Below are 13,193 nucleotides of genomic sequence, written 5' to 3' on the forward strand. Positions count from 1 at the left end.
TTCTATTCACACATCATACTGATCACAGGATTCTGAAGCAGCTTCTTTTCTCAGTCCTTTTCTCTCTACTGCCCTCCAGTGTCATTGCACAGTCTAGTCATAATTGTCATTCTCTTATGTCACTGGGAAATCATTATTGTACCTAATTGTGCAATATAACTGGAAATAATTAAATATATCCACCTTATAATACACAAGAGCTGTAAATTATATCTGTATAAACATGCTTAGTGATGTTTAATGAGCTTTAGTTGTTTCACAAACTTGTTCCATGACCTGTATAAAAGCACTTGACCTTTGGCCTCATTCTTTTGGTCACGGAACGTCTCAGTAACTTATAATATCCTTACATTTTAAAATAGAGGGAACATTATTCGCTATATAACCATTTTAGAATTACTGAAAGTCTAAGTGAGCTAGGCACACATTCGACATTCAATTACTTCAAACAAGATAAAAACCACAAGCAAATGCAGCGCTGACCAATCAAGGCCTCATTAGGCTGTTAACATTTTATTAAATGTAAAATACAAATATAAAACATTTGAATCATCAAACATGTAAAAGGTACGGTACTCCTCCATTCCTCTATCTGTCAAGAAACATTGAGTTTTCGGACATTTCCTACGTTGCAAATACATCAACACGGATATATAAAAATAGACCTAGAAATGGTAAAAGAACTCACGTTTTTATTTAGAGAAATAAACTGCATTTGGCATAATCGTGGCATTGACCAGTGAACTAGCAATATATATATATATATATATGTATATTTAATTTCCGGCACAGCTTTACAGACCTGGAGCAGATAGTCACATCACCACTGTGAATAGAGAATTCTATGCAAAAGGGAAACATCTTTTGGCTTTTTTTTTTTATAGTTTTTTTTTATTAGTTTTTTTTCTTTTGTTTTTTAATACATTTGCTACTTGGTTAAAATGAGTATTACAATGAAGGCTGGTTGCTAAGAAGCTCCTTCATAGCTAACTGTCCATTAAAAATACAAATCAAACACTTATAACTGTACAAGCCACTGACTGCTTCATAGCATTATACCAACAAAAAAACAAACGGAACGCCACGGCAGGAATATTCTGTTGCTGATCTATGAACAAGAATTCCATAGATTTATTAGTTCATAAATAACTTGAAAAATGTGGCAAAATGATGTTTCTTGTTTACGGCCCAAGTAGGGGTTAATAAACCTTCATGTTTCTCTACAGATATAAAAGAGAAACGCCAGTAAGTTCCTTATCTATAGTACAGTTCAAAGGATAATAAAACCTTAAAAAATGTATTGTAAAATTTGCTCAGGGTGCTTTTCTAAACAATTTACATTCTTTATTTTTGTGTGTAACAACAGCCCCACCTACTGCTTAGTAACTACATTTAAAGGCATATTCCTGCAGAAGGAAACTAGAGAAGTGTTTTTATGTTCAGGAAAGAAATCAAAAGCCTCAGATGCCCGTCCCTACCTTCTTCCAGAGCAGAGCAACATCTGAACATTTCTCAGTTTTCCTTCTGAAGGTATGTCCCTTTAACAGTTACAGGATCTCACCACCAAGCTTTATTTATCCTATAAGACACACTAATCTCCATTCACTGCTGTGTGTAAATCCAGAGCCATGATACCCACTGCCTAGTTTTCGGATCACCTACGCACCAGCAGCACATAAGCCATTGCTCTACCTTACATGGCATAGGGCACTATATGGTTAACCTGTCGGACATGAGAAGTACAGAAATTAATTAAGGGCTCCCCCCTCACCCATATTTTATTTCCTGCCCTCAACATGGAAGTTTCTTGTGCTCACCCAATCATTCCAGGGAAGGCCTTTAGTTCTCCTGAAGCTCCGGAGCTTACCAATTACGGAACCTCTTTGCAGGTAATGGCCTTCTGTTGCCAGGACCACTGTAATTCCTGGAGGATAGGGGTTGCTAGGATAGGCTTTGGTGACGTCAGATTCAGTGCGACTGAATGGCGCCAAATTGAAATCTCAGCATTCTGTTTCCCCTATTTCCAGTGCTACTCAGATGGCTGCTGAGCTCTGAGCCTGCTGTTCTGTTCCTGTTTGGCAGGAAGTTTTTTTTTTCTTTTCCTGACCTAAAGCATGGCAGTGGGCATGGGTTTCTCCCTTGTTTGTAGGGGTTGTTCCTCTCATACAGATGATAGAATGTAGGTGGGGGGAAGCTTTAATTTATTACTTAGCTCATTTTCTGTCCTTCACATGTCAGGCAGGTTAACCCTGTAATGCCCACTTCAGTTCAGGTAAAGAAAATCTCAGTAAGTATGATTTAATTTTCATATAATAGTGACAATTGGGCAGAGCAGAAGCCTTCGGGTGATGTCCATTGGATTAAAAAAAAAAAACAACAAAATCGCATTTTGTGCAGTGAGCTTACTCACAGGGTGTCATTGTGCAAGCTCATAGTACATAGTATATAGGGAAGCTTTTTATGTTTAACCTTATCACTAACCCCCACTGCTTACACTTTTAACAATGGTGGCCAAGCACATCAATAGCTACAGTGGAGCTCACAGGTATTTTTATGGTTTAATATATTTAAATGGAGTTAAAAGCTGCTTTTTTGATATGGTGTGTCTCATAGTGCTCATAGTGGAACTGTGTGCCTTACTGTTGCACATCTACTCTCTGTATTACTTGCACTGGCTGAAGCAATCTCAATGGATTTCAATAGAAGGGTGGCGCCTATGATCACAGAAGGTTCTTCTTTTACTGAAAGTGAATGCCACTGCCCAGCCACAAAAAGGAAGCAGCCTTGCCAGACATTTTGAAGACTGTAATATAAAAAAAAATAGGCCCCAAAAATCAGGTTGGGTGGATGCCATTACAGTGCATCAAAATCCTATGAAGCTAAATTCTCCATGGTTTAAATTTTCCAAGTGTTTAAAATGATTAACAGCAGTCTATTTGGTAACTTGCCTGGCTGGTAGCTCGGGTCAATGGGTACCTGTATGGGGGCTTGTTGGAGTGAGACCAATGGCTTTGTTCTTCAGTTTGAATTACCTTGGGTCAATTATACAAATCTTTAATATCTAAGATGAAGGCTCACATGGAATAGATCAAAGGCTTTCCAATTTTCTCAATTCAAAAATTGCTTCCTATTTGGATTTCTACAATAGAAATAGTAAGAGCTGAATGTTTCCCCAATCTGTTTGTGTTTCACGCAGACTTGGGCCTGAAAACACTCACAGTTGTGGAGAAAACAGTTTGTGTACCATAAACCTTAGCCTTGTTTTACTGGCACCTGTGGGCAAGGACCTCCTTATCCCCTCCCACAGGAGGTGTGGCCCTATGGTCCAATTGTCCAATCCTAGTGTGATGCATTGTGGGTGATGGTGCTGATGGAAACTGTCTGGATGTGAATTGGCAGAAGAATTCCCGTAAACAGACTGACGGATGGGTTGCTTGTTCGGCGGAACAGAAGGAACGTTCAAGTCACAGCGAGTATTACGATATTCATATAACATAATATTTAAAACATTTAGTTCCTGTGAATGGACAGAGAAATGAACAATAGGAAACAACCCAAAGTAATATTAAACATTGCTGCATCTAGTTATTAGGCAGTCCTTTTCAGAGCCAAGATGGCTGCCTTCTAGTCATGTGGGATGCTCTCCTCATCCACTAGAAAGGTTCAGATTTATGTTTTCACATTATCTGTACTTCTGACTTCAGTCATCCTCCATGTATTTCTCCATTTCCCTGAGCTTTTTCACAAACTCCTGTGCCTCCTTGTCCATTCGACCGTCCAGCATTTTCAGAATGGATTTCACTAGAGGAGAAGAGAGCAGAGAAATTAGTATCTAACAGATGCACTAATTATGTCTGCCCACTGATTGGCTAAAAATGATTAAAGGGGGAAGCTACCAACAAGCAAGGGGTGACAATAGAAGAACATACTGATCAGAGAATGGCCCAGCTCAAGTAACAAATATCCCATGAGCCTCTCACCATTGGCCTTTGGTCTTGTTAGTTTTAATACTGTTGGCTGGACATTTTTCACCCCTCCAGTAATGTGAGGCCTATTTAGTCCATATATCACATTCATGGGCAACACAGCTTCACCAGCAAAATCGTTTGTGGACAGCCAATCGTGATCCATCACAGTAAAGAGAATGCAGGCAGACTTCCTCCGACATTGCTCCGATGAGACCGAGCTGTGAAGGAACAGAATTAATGCATTTTCCTATTGGCATCACCCGAACACAAACATGCTGACGACATTTAAAGGGGTGGTTAACTTTTATTATGTTACAAAATGGCCAATTCTTGGCAACATTTCAATTGGTCTTCATTTATTTTTATAGTTTTTGAATTATTTGCTTTTCTCTTCTGATTTTTTTCAGCTTTCAAATGGGGGGGTCACTGACCCCAGCAACCCAAATAACTATGGTTTTTTAAATTTCTAAAATTCCAAAAAAAAGGTTAATAATTCAAAAACCACAAATAATAAAAATGAAAATCAATTGCAAACTGTCTCAGAATAGCAGTCTCTGCAACATACTAAAAGTTAATTCAAAAGTGAACAACTCCTTTAACACAAAAAGCAGAATAAAACCGTAACATTTGACGTTGGAGAGGTACTTACAAATAAAAGAGTTCATCATACACTGGGTGCAGAGTTTTTGGTTTCACTTGTGTCCGTTGGCATTTCACCAGTGGGAAGATGTGATGAGGACAGAGCTCAATAATGACAAATGGGTCACTCAGGCCTGGGAGAGACGGACAGGATTATTTGAGGTAATGAGGGTCTGTACTGAGCGTTCCATCTGCAATGTCACTTTTATTGGCATCCTGTCACCATGCAGCTCATTACATTCACATCTAGCTACTGTCCTACTAAGCACTCAACTAACCAGAGCATGTATAGTGATGCACAGGTTTACCCTTAGGTCTGGTGGGTTAGGGTTAAAATTTGGGCGACCCTTGAAGGCTCAGTTTGGGCAGGCCCGGGCTGGCAATCGGTGGATTCTGGCAAATGCCAGAGGGGCTGCTTTAAGATGCTAAAGGCAGTCACTAATTATTTAGCTGGTGAGGGGCTGTTTGGCCCTCTGTATACTTGACATGTCAGGGCCTATTTTGAATCCCAGTGCAGGCCTGGGGTTGGGTGCGGGTCAGACTGGGGAAGTACACTCTTTCTCTGCTCCCAAATTTCCCTGTCTTGAAACCTAAGGTGCGCACAGAAGTAGAAAAACACGGGTAGGAGTTGGGTGCGGGTCCTACCATGGCAACATTTTGTGGGTTCGGGTAAAGGTTGAGTTATTCTTGACCCGTACATCACTATAATATAGTACACTAGCTTCTCCTGAGGGGCCCAAGGATCTTTAGTCTGACACTGTCAGCAAGAAGTGGGAAGCAGCCTGTGAAACTAGGATTACTCTACCCAAGCATCATACAAAATGAAATGTAAAATACATGAGGCACAAACTAGGTGTAATAGCTAAAACTAATTTATCCAGCAAGTAGTCACCGTTTGCATCAAGGGCAATGAGGTCGGCTGCGTGTAAAACTTCCACATAGAGTTTTTGTTCGGAGGATTCATAGTAACACTTTACACTTAATCGCCCGTATTTGCTCTGCTCACTTGATCTCTGTAATACACATATCGGTGATGTGAGGAAGGCAGTAAGGATCATCATGGGGCAAAAAGAGGGACAATGCAGTATAACAATGTACCTGTTCCTTTGTGTTGTCCAGGTAGTACTTCTCTATGAGCTCACTTGTAGAGCATTTATTCAAGCGCAACTCTTCCTCTAAGAACTGGGCAGAAGAAAAAGTGATGGACAGAGGCGGTTAGTGGTACAATCCAATACATCTGTGTGCTAAATGGATAGCTATACTTATATATAGATATCTATGGGCATGAATGCTGGCATTTATTGCTGATTTCCAACCACAAAATCCATAACAGCCAATTAATACAGATGGGCAAACTAGATGTAAAATGTAGCTCAGAGTAGCAACCAATCAGCAAAATTCATTAAAATAAATTGCTAATTGATGGCAATTTCAAAATAAAATGACTCAAATGCCACTTGGTCATACTCCCAGACATGACATTATATATATAAAGAATGAACATGAACTGACTGATTTGCAGATGGGGATATAAGATCCAGTAGTAACAAGTGGTGTCTCATGAAGCCTAAACAGAGGAACCTGTACAACTGGGACACTGACAATATACAGAGACCAACACAAAAGAAAGAGACAGTTACCCTATAATCTCCATTTCTCAGGGTTTCCAGCGCCAGGCCCTGTCCCTCAGCATGGAAAAAGTCCACTAGAGCCTGTACAGAGAAATACATTGTTAGGGAAAGTACCAGTTCACCAATTATGATACCAATAAATCAGAAAGAGGGAGGAAAGAAACTTTAGGTTTAATATACAGGTAAAGTTAGTTGTTTTAGTTTTTATACCTGAAGAAACCTTATACAGGTACAAGATCTATTATGCAGAATGCGCAGGACCTGGTGTATTCCGGATAAGAGGTCTTTCTGTAACTTACGTCTACTGAAAAATCATTTAAACATTAAATAAACCCAGTGTGATTGTTTTGGCTCCAATAAGGATTTATTATATCTTAGTTGGGATCAAGTACAATATACTGGTGTATTTATTTATTATTTTTTTTATTACAGTGAAAAGGAAATCATTTTTTAAAATTAGAATGATTTTTTAAACAAGTCTATGGGAGATGGTCTTCCAGTCCTTTGGAAATTTCTGGAGAACAGGTTTCCAGATAGTGGGTCCCATACTTGTGCAATGGAGCCTCTTTCATATCCTTAAAGGTGTAGAGTCCTAGCAAGGTGCTCTACCAATGTTAAGGATACAGACCCTTATAGGCCAAGAGCAGCAGGGTGCAGATTTCAAAAGCAATGGTGGGCAATGTACTAATAATGACTAGCACTGAGGTATTTGCCTAGCACCTCTAATTCCTGCCCCTAGTTCTGGCCATGCTTGTAGGTGCCAGCCATTTCCCTATTCTATATCACCATTCCAGTGGCTGCTGGGTGATGCAATTGCAGACTGCATGCACTTTAACACGGACCTGAAGTAATTGCAAAAAACATATTAAGGGGCACATTTACAAAAGCACGAACGCTTGAGCGTTCATGCGAATGCTCCGAGTGTATTTTTGCAGATTTTTTCGGGCGTCCGCACGACTTTTTCGTACACTGCTCGACTTTTTCGTACACTGCACGACTTTTTCGTACACTGCACGACTTTTTCGTACACTGCACAACTTTTTCGTACACCGCACGACTTTTTCGGACGTTTGCACGAAAAAATCGGAAAAGGTTTTACTGCTGTTTACAATTGTTCGGTACGAAAATTTCGTGACTTTCGGATCGCCAATACGATATTATCGTTTCCAATACGATTTTTTCCCATTCGTGATTCAGATTCGTGGATTAGTAAATGTGCCCCTTAGTGTTACGATGTCGTCCTTTCCATCTTGCAGCACCAGAATGACTCCTGCTCCTAATTTGTTAGGTGCAAGTTTGCTGCGCCAATTGACTGCACCTAGCAGCTGCAAATGAGCCCTATAATGTATAGAGGCTCCTCACAGTGAGGATGAAGAGCAGAGCATGATAACTCCAGCCGAGCCCACTAAACGCTCCCTTCCTCCCTTCTTTCCCCCTCGAAGAACTTAATCAGCTTGAGATAAAGCCAAATTAAACAGCAATGTCACATTTCATCCTGCGGCTTATGGTATAATTGGAAGCAGTGCAATTCAGCGGCTCCCAGGGCTCACTTCTTCATTATTCCATGCCACTATATTATATGCTTCTAATTAAGGATAAAACTGTCAGGATTAACCATAAAGTTTAATATCTGAAGCACAAGGCAAATACGTTATGAATAATATCACAATTAGAGTTAGAGTTTGCACTCTGGGAAAATAAGAATTCTATGAATATATTCCATATTAAGAATTTCTGCAAAAATACAAATATAAAGAAGGAGAAAATGTACTTTGCAACATCGGAATGGGTTGGCAGGGTACCAGAAGAAGCCCCAACCCGCTGGTTACCCTGCCAGGAGATATGCTTGCCATGGGACAGGCAGCACCATGGTTCTGAGGCATGAGTTGGGGAGCGGGCTGCGGCACAGAGGTACGGGGGCCTCCGTGGCTGGGGTGGTGGGGACAGTCCGACACTGGTACCGTGTGTCACTTTTGCTGTGTACAGCAGGTCTTTGCTGGGTCTAAAAAAACTCACTGGGTTGCTTGGAGCAGGATCAGACCAGCCTGCCAGTATACAAAAGGAACTCGGGCCCAAGTCTGGAAATGATGCCATTAGTCCTTTCTCATTTCAGCCATAAGCAACTATAAAATATATATAGTTCAAAAACTATAAAATATAAAAAATTAAGACCAACTGAAAAGTTGGCAAGAATTGGCCATTCTATAACATACTAAAAGTAAACTAGTAAACTTAAAGGTGAACTGCCCCTTAAATTGCTGCCCACTATCACTTATTTCATTGCAGTAAATATTGTAGCAATGGTAGAAGCTTCCGAAACCGTCATGTTTGGCTCCAAGCAGCTTTGCTCCATCATCTTAATGCCTGAAGCAGCTCCTTGTGTCTGTGTATCTCTGTAAACCTGCTAATTAGGATGTATTATCTGCCTGGCTGCAGCCCGCTCAGAGCAAGTGTTACACAGAGGCTACGGTTAGAAAAAGCCTACCGCGCTGACGGGACGTGGTTTCTGTCCTTACTAACAATGTTGGAACCAGACACATGGAAGAGGAGATTAAGGGGAGAGCTGGCTAATAGCTAATGGCAGTGACCAGTATTTATTAACATACCCCCGCTGAGACATTTGGAATAATGAGAAATCAGGAATCATGCTTATTTTTAACATGGCATTGTTGCTATTACAACTGGTAATAAACATAACTGATATATAACTTGGTGTCAGCAACAGGCGTGACAGTGATTCAGAAATCTTTTATCCAATAAATGTGCCCTTTATTCTGCATATTAATACTATTACTAGATAATCATATATCAGCACTTTTGCTCTTTATTTACTGATATTTTTGCTCCCCTGACCCGAAAAAGTGCTTCAATTAGTGAGTAACAACATATAATACAAGCCATCATGTTGAAATCATTATGTTTTATACTTTTATTTTTAAATTGTATAAGAATACAGCTGACATGGTGATAGCTTACCTCCAGTGTATAATAAAACCTTCCATAGAACTCCACTGAGACGCCCCTGTTAGAATCCACAGCATCGATAATGAATTTCAGCAGAAGCCACCAAAGTGCATCGAGGACCCTAAGGGAGATTAACACTGTAACACCTCGGTACAATGTGAGAAGCCGAACACAGTCACAGTTTATTGGCAATGTGCCTAGGTGCCAGCTCAGTTATGGGAAATGGGAAACTGATTTGCAGGAACAGGACTGAGGGCAGAAGGAATTAGGAGATTTCATCACCCTCCATCTACATACTCCACCCAACAATTTGCATGCTTCTAAATGCAATTGATTTACAATAATATGATTTATATGAGTGTATTATGTGATACATTGGGTCAGTGGTGTAAATGATGGCCTATGGGTCCCAGTGCAATATTCTGAGCAGGACCCATTGGTTTTCTGTGCAAAGCTCCCACGTGGTTTATTATATTCACCCCTGTCGTATCACACCATCTCCCAAAACTGTTCCATGTAGGCAGATTTGGATTATGCCACCAGAAACACGAGGGGGTTATGTGAAAGTGTGCAGGATTAATAGCTGAGCATAATGGCCACGGCTTAAATTGTTAAAATCTTTACATTTCTTAAGTTGCCAGGCAGACATCTCCAAACTGAGATTCAAACTAGGCCATGGTCTTTCAAGTAAGACTGTCTATGGCATCTTACAGCAGCCCCACTATTCAAGGCTAGCAGTTTACTAAATGCAAGGCAATCCTCCGGCTTTACTCAGTGTCTTGTGCCCTTGAGTTTATCCCTGGAGGCATTAAATGAGAAGTTAAGCCAGTTATATACCTTAGGGCCCCTACACTCCAACCACAACAACCATGGTCCTGAGAATGTCCTTGCTCTCTCAGGCAGAGATGTGCAACAGGGTTGGCATTTACCAAGGTTGCTGCATCACGTCTGGTTTCTGGAATCTCTAGCACTGTTTGCCAACTACTGTAGGCCAGGACCAGACTGGTTTCCAATGCAAAAGCTCCTGTGTGTTGATCAGTTCCAATAAGTAGATGGTAATTGGACAAACATGTCAGCCACCAAGCCCACTCCAGTGCAGGACTTCAGGAGGTCTGGTAAGGGGCAGCAGTGCCATTCTCAGGGGCCTGGTTGCTGAGATGTATCTTGTACAAAGGCACTATTGTCTATAATTGGCTCTGCTTATCCTATAAACATAATAAAGTACTGTAAATCAGTAATTCACTATCCCTGCTCTTCTGACATTTGATTAAAGTATAGCAGCAAATCAAAATTGCACATTAACATCCCTAGGTTAGATAACACCAACATGACAGGTGTAGTGCCTGTATAGAGGATCCCCATTGGGGAATTCTATTGTATCTGTCATTATGTGTGGGCCAGCTGCTTTGGAAAGCTGGTTAGTGCAATGGGACAGTTGTATGGAAGGGTAACATACCCTATTGAATTTGCAAGTAGAATCGCTTTTATGTCTTTACAGCAGCTGGGAGAAGCTTTTTATATTCAAACATCTACTCCAAAATGTGAATTAAATCCTGTCCTTGGATCTTCCACTACTCCCAATGTAACTGCAGCAGCGGCAGTTTGATTTAAGAGCCCAATGATAAGCCAAATATAATCCCTTTATGTCCCACCTGTGTAGGTTTTCTTTCACCAAGGTTTCATTCAGTATAATTAATTTGTCGTCAAGATATTTCATTAGAGGAGACACAGCCTGGAACAGATCACATGCCATATGTCAGTGATTAAAATGACAGATAAATTATAAATGTTTGAACGGATGAGCAGTAAAAGCCCTAACTGATTATGATTATCATTGTAATTATGCTCCTGTTTGTTGAGTTCTTCATAAACACGATGGCAATCACACTGATGTCGGTCTAAAAATACACTACAATATTAGGCTTGCCAACAGATAGCACAATAAGGGTGACATTTCTATTGCACCTACACGCACCCTATTCTACAAGCTGTGTCTATGCAGCCTGAAATTCAGCTTTATTAATAGTCACGTATCTTTGTTGCATATGTTCCTGCTATAGGGCAACCCTAGAACCCATTATCCTTGGCTGTATATTTTATGTAATGCTTGCCCACAAGACAACACGTGTAGTAACAATACACCTACAGTTCTGTGTATTCTGCTATAACTCGTCGGCGCTGAGTGATGTCAAGCCACAATATTAGAAGTAATAATCTAATGCTAGAAGTGACCCTGAAGTTCCATTGTTCCACTGACATCACAAAGCCATACAAGAACGACATTACAACATATAACAATGTATATGTTTAACCCACACACAAACTGTGTAGGCTCAGAGTGACAGCTGGCTCAATAATAACAATATAAAAATGACAGAAGTCAAGAGGACCCACCTCATCATTCTGAATGGAGTCTGGCGATAGGCTTATGTGCTGTATGTATTTCTTTATATCACCAATCATCTGCACAGACAAAAAAAGCAAAATCCTTTGTTTGTTTGTTTTCTAAGGCAACCATGATGCTTCTCAATCTGCTCTTTACAACTTATGGTCCTATGTTTCTTTATACATATTTACAGGCTTGTGGATACAAAACGTGACCACATGACCTATTCTTGGCTATGGTGAGGAGCTACAATTGGGCAGCTTTTATACTAAGCGCCATGAGTGGGACAGGCAGGGGATGTGCCAGAGGGTAGAAATACCCATACACCGCATACTTATGGATGTTTATAGGGAATGCACAGGTGTGTTTATATTTATATTACTGCTATAAAGGGGCATGAAGATAAAATTCATGTTTAAGGAAAAACTATACCCCCATAGTGAATAATTAACCAACATATAGTTTATATTATGTTAAGTGACCTTTTAAATAATCTCACCAAACTGGAATATATATATCAATAAATATTGCCCTTTTACATCCTTTCCCATGATCAACAATTTAGTGATGGGCCAGAAATAATGCAGCTTTAACTGTAACAGGAAGCTGTGTGGAAGCAAAAGGCAGAACTCTGTCCATTAATTGGCTGATGGGGCCTAGCATGTATGTGTGCCTTGGCTTGTTTGTATGCACTGTGAATCCTATGATTCAAAGGGGCGGCCCTTAATTCTTAAAATGGCAATTTTCTATTTAGGATTACCCAATACTAAAAAGTATATTTTTATGAAAATGCTTTATTTAGATGAAGCAGGGTTTTACGTATGAGCTTGTTTATGCAATATATTTTTATAGAGACCTATATTGTTTGGGGGAATAGTTTTCCTTTAAATATCTTATAAGGACCATTTTACATATGTTTTACAGTGGCCCTAACCAATGAGACACAACCCCAACTCAATTAATGCATAAAGCAGCATTTATGAGACTGGGAGGGGGCTAAACAATGCAGCTGTTGGGAAATCTCTGCATCTACATGAAGCAGATGGATAAGAGTCATCTCATTGTTTGGTGATATTTACATTATAGCAATGCAGAATGTTTAAATAATGAATTATTATATATTATTTGCATACCTTTTCTGTAAGGTGGGAAATCATGTTCTTGGCCTCCCTTTGCATGTCAATATCAATGTTTTGAAGTTGAGTGTTCAACGCTTTCTGCACCTGGGGTTTTCCATCTGTCCCAGGGGAGAGCTCCACCGCCATCTCAAGAGGTTTCCAGTCGAGGTCCCTCAGAATGTTGCCCATGAACTTACGGATGTGCTCAATGTTGTTGAGAACTATGCAGAGCTGATGGAACACATTGCACAGGAATGGGGATTTGTTAAAAATGATGACAGAAAGAAAGGGTTTTGATAACCCAGTGACCTGCTTGGTATTAAATGGCTTCAGAGGGAGTAATGTTCTATTACCAATGTGGGAGTCAGAACCAAACCACCCCAAGACCAGATCTTAGAGCATTACAAACTGTAAATCTGCCCCCCTTGGGGGCTAAAAGCAGCATATATAACAGCCCAATCAGCTTGCAAGATTTCCCATGCATACT

The 13,193-nt window shown here is 40.2% G+C and overlaps 1 protein-coding gene across 2 annotated transcripts in view; it reads right to left on the reverse strand.

The window, feature by feature from the left end:
* Window positions 1-479: 479 nt before the first annotated feature.
* The window catches only part of baiap3 (BAI1-associated protein 3), a 204,620-nt gene continuing 191,906 nt past the window's right edge, over window positions 480-13,193 (reverse strand). For both annotated transcript variants that reach the window (XM_031893220.1, XM_002938415.5), the window contains exons 25-34: window positions 12,722-12,937; window positions 11,597-11,665; window positions 10,855-10,934; window positions 9,215-9,323; window positions 6,248-6,319; window positions 5,706-5,789; window positions 5,500-5,620; window positions 4,618-4,741; window positions 3,981-4,186; window positions 480-3,801 (exon numbers count right to left, since the gene is read on the reverse strand). In XM_031893220.1, the coding sequence (XP_031749080.1) occupies window positions 3,701-3,801; window positions 3,981-4,186; window positions 4,618-4,741; window positions 5,500-5,620; window positions 5,706-5,789; window positions 6,248-6,319; window positions 9,215-9,323; window positions 10,855-10,934; window positions 11,597-11,665; window positions 12,722-12,937 (1,182 nt within the window). In that variant the 3' untranslated portion in view covers window positions 480-3,700. The remainder of the gene's footprint in view (window positions 3,802-3,980; window positions 4,187-4,617; window positions 4,742-5,499; window positions 5,621-5,705; window positions 5,790-6,247; window positions 6,320-9,214; window positions 9,324-10,854; window positions 10,935-11,596; window positions 11,666-12,721; window positions 12,938-13,193) is intronic.

Source organism: Xenopus tropicalis, chromosome 9 (genome assembly GCF_000004195.4).
Source record: "Xenopus tropicalis strain Nigerian chromosome 9, UCB_Xtro_10.0, whole genome shotgun sequence".
Taxonomy (NCBI): domain Eukaryota; kingdom Metazoa; phylum Chordata; class Amphibia; order Anura; family Pipidae; genus Xenopus; species Xenopus tropicalis.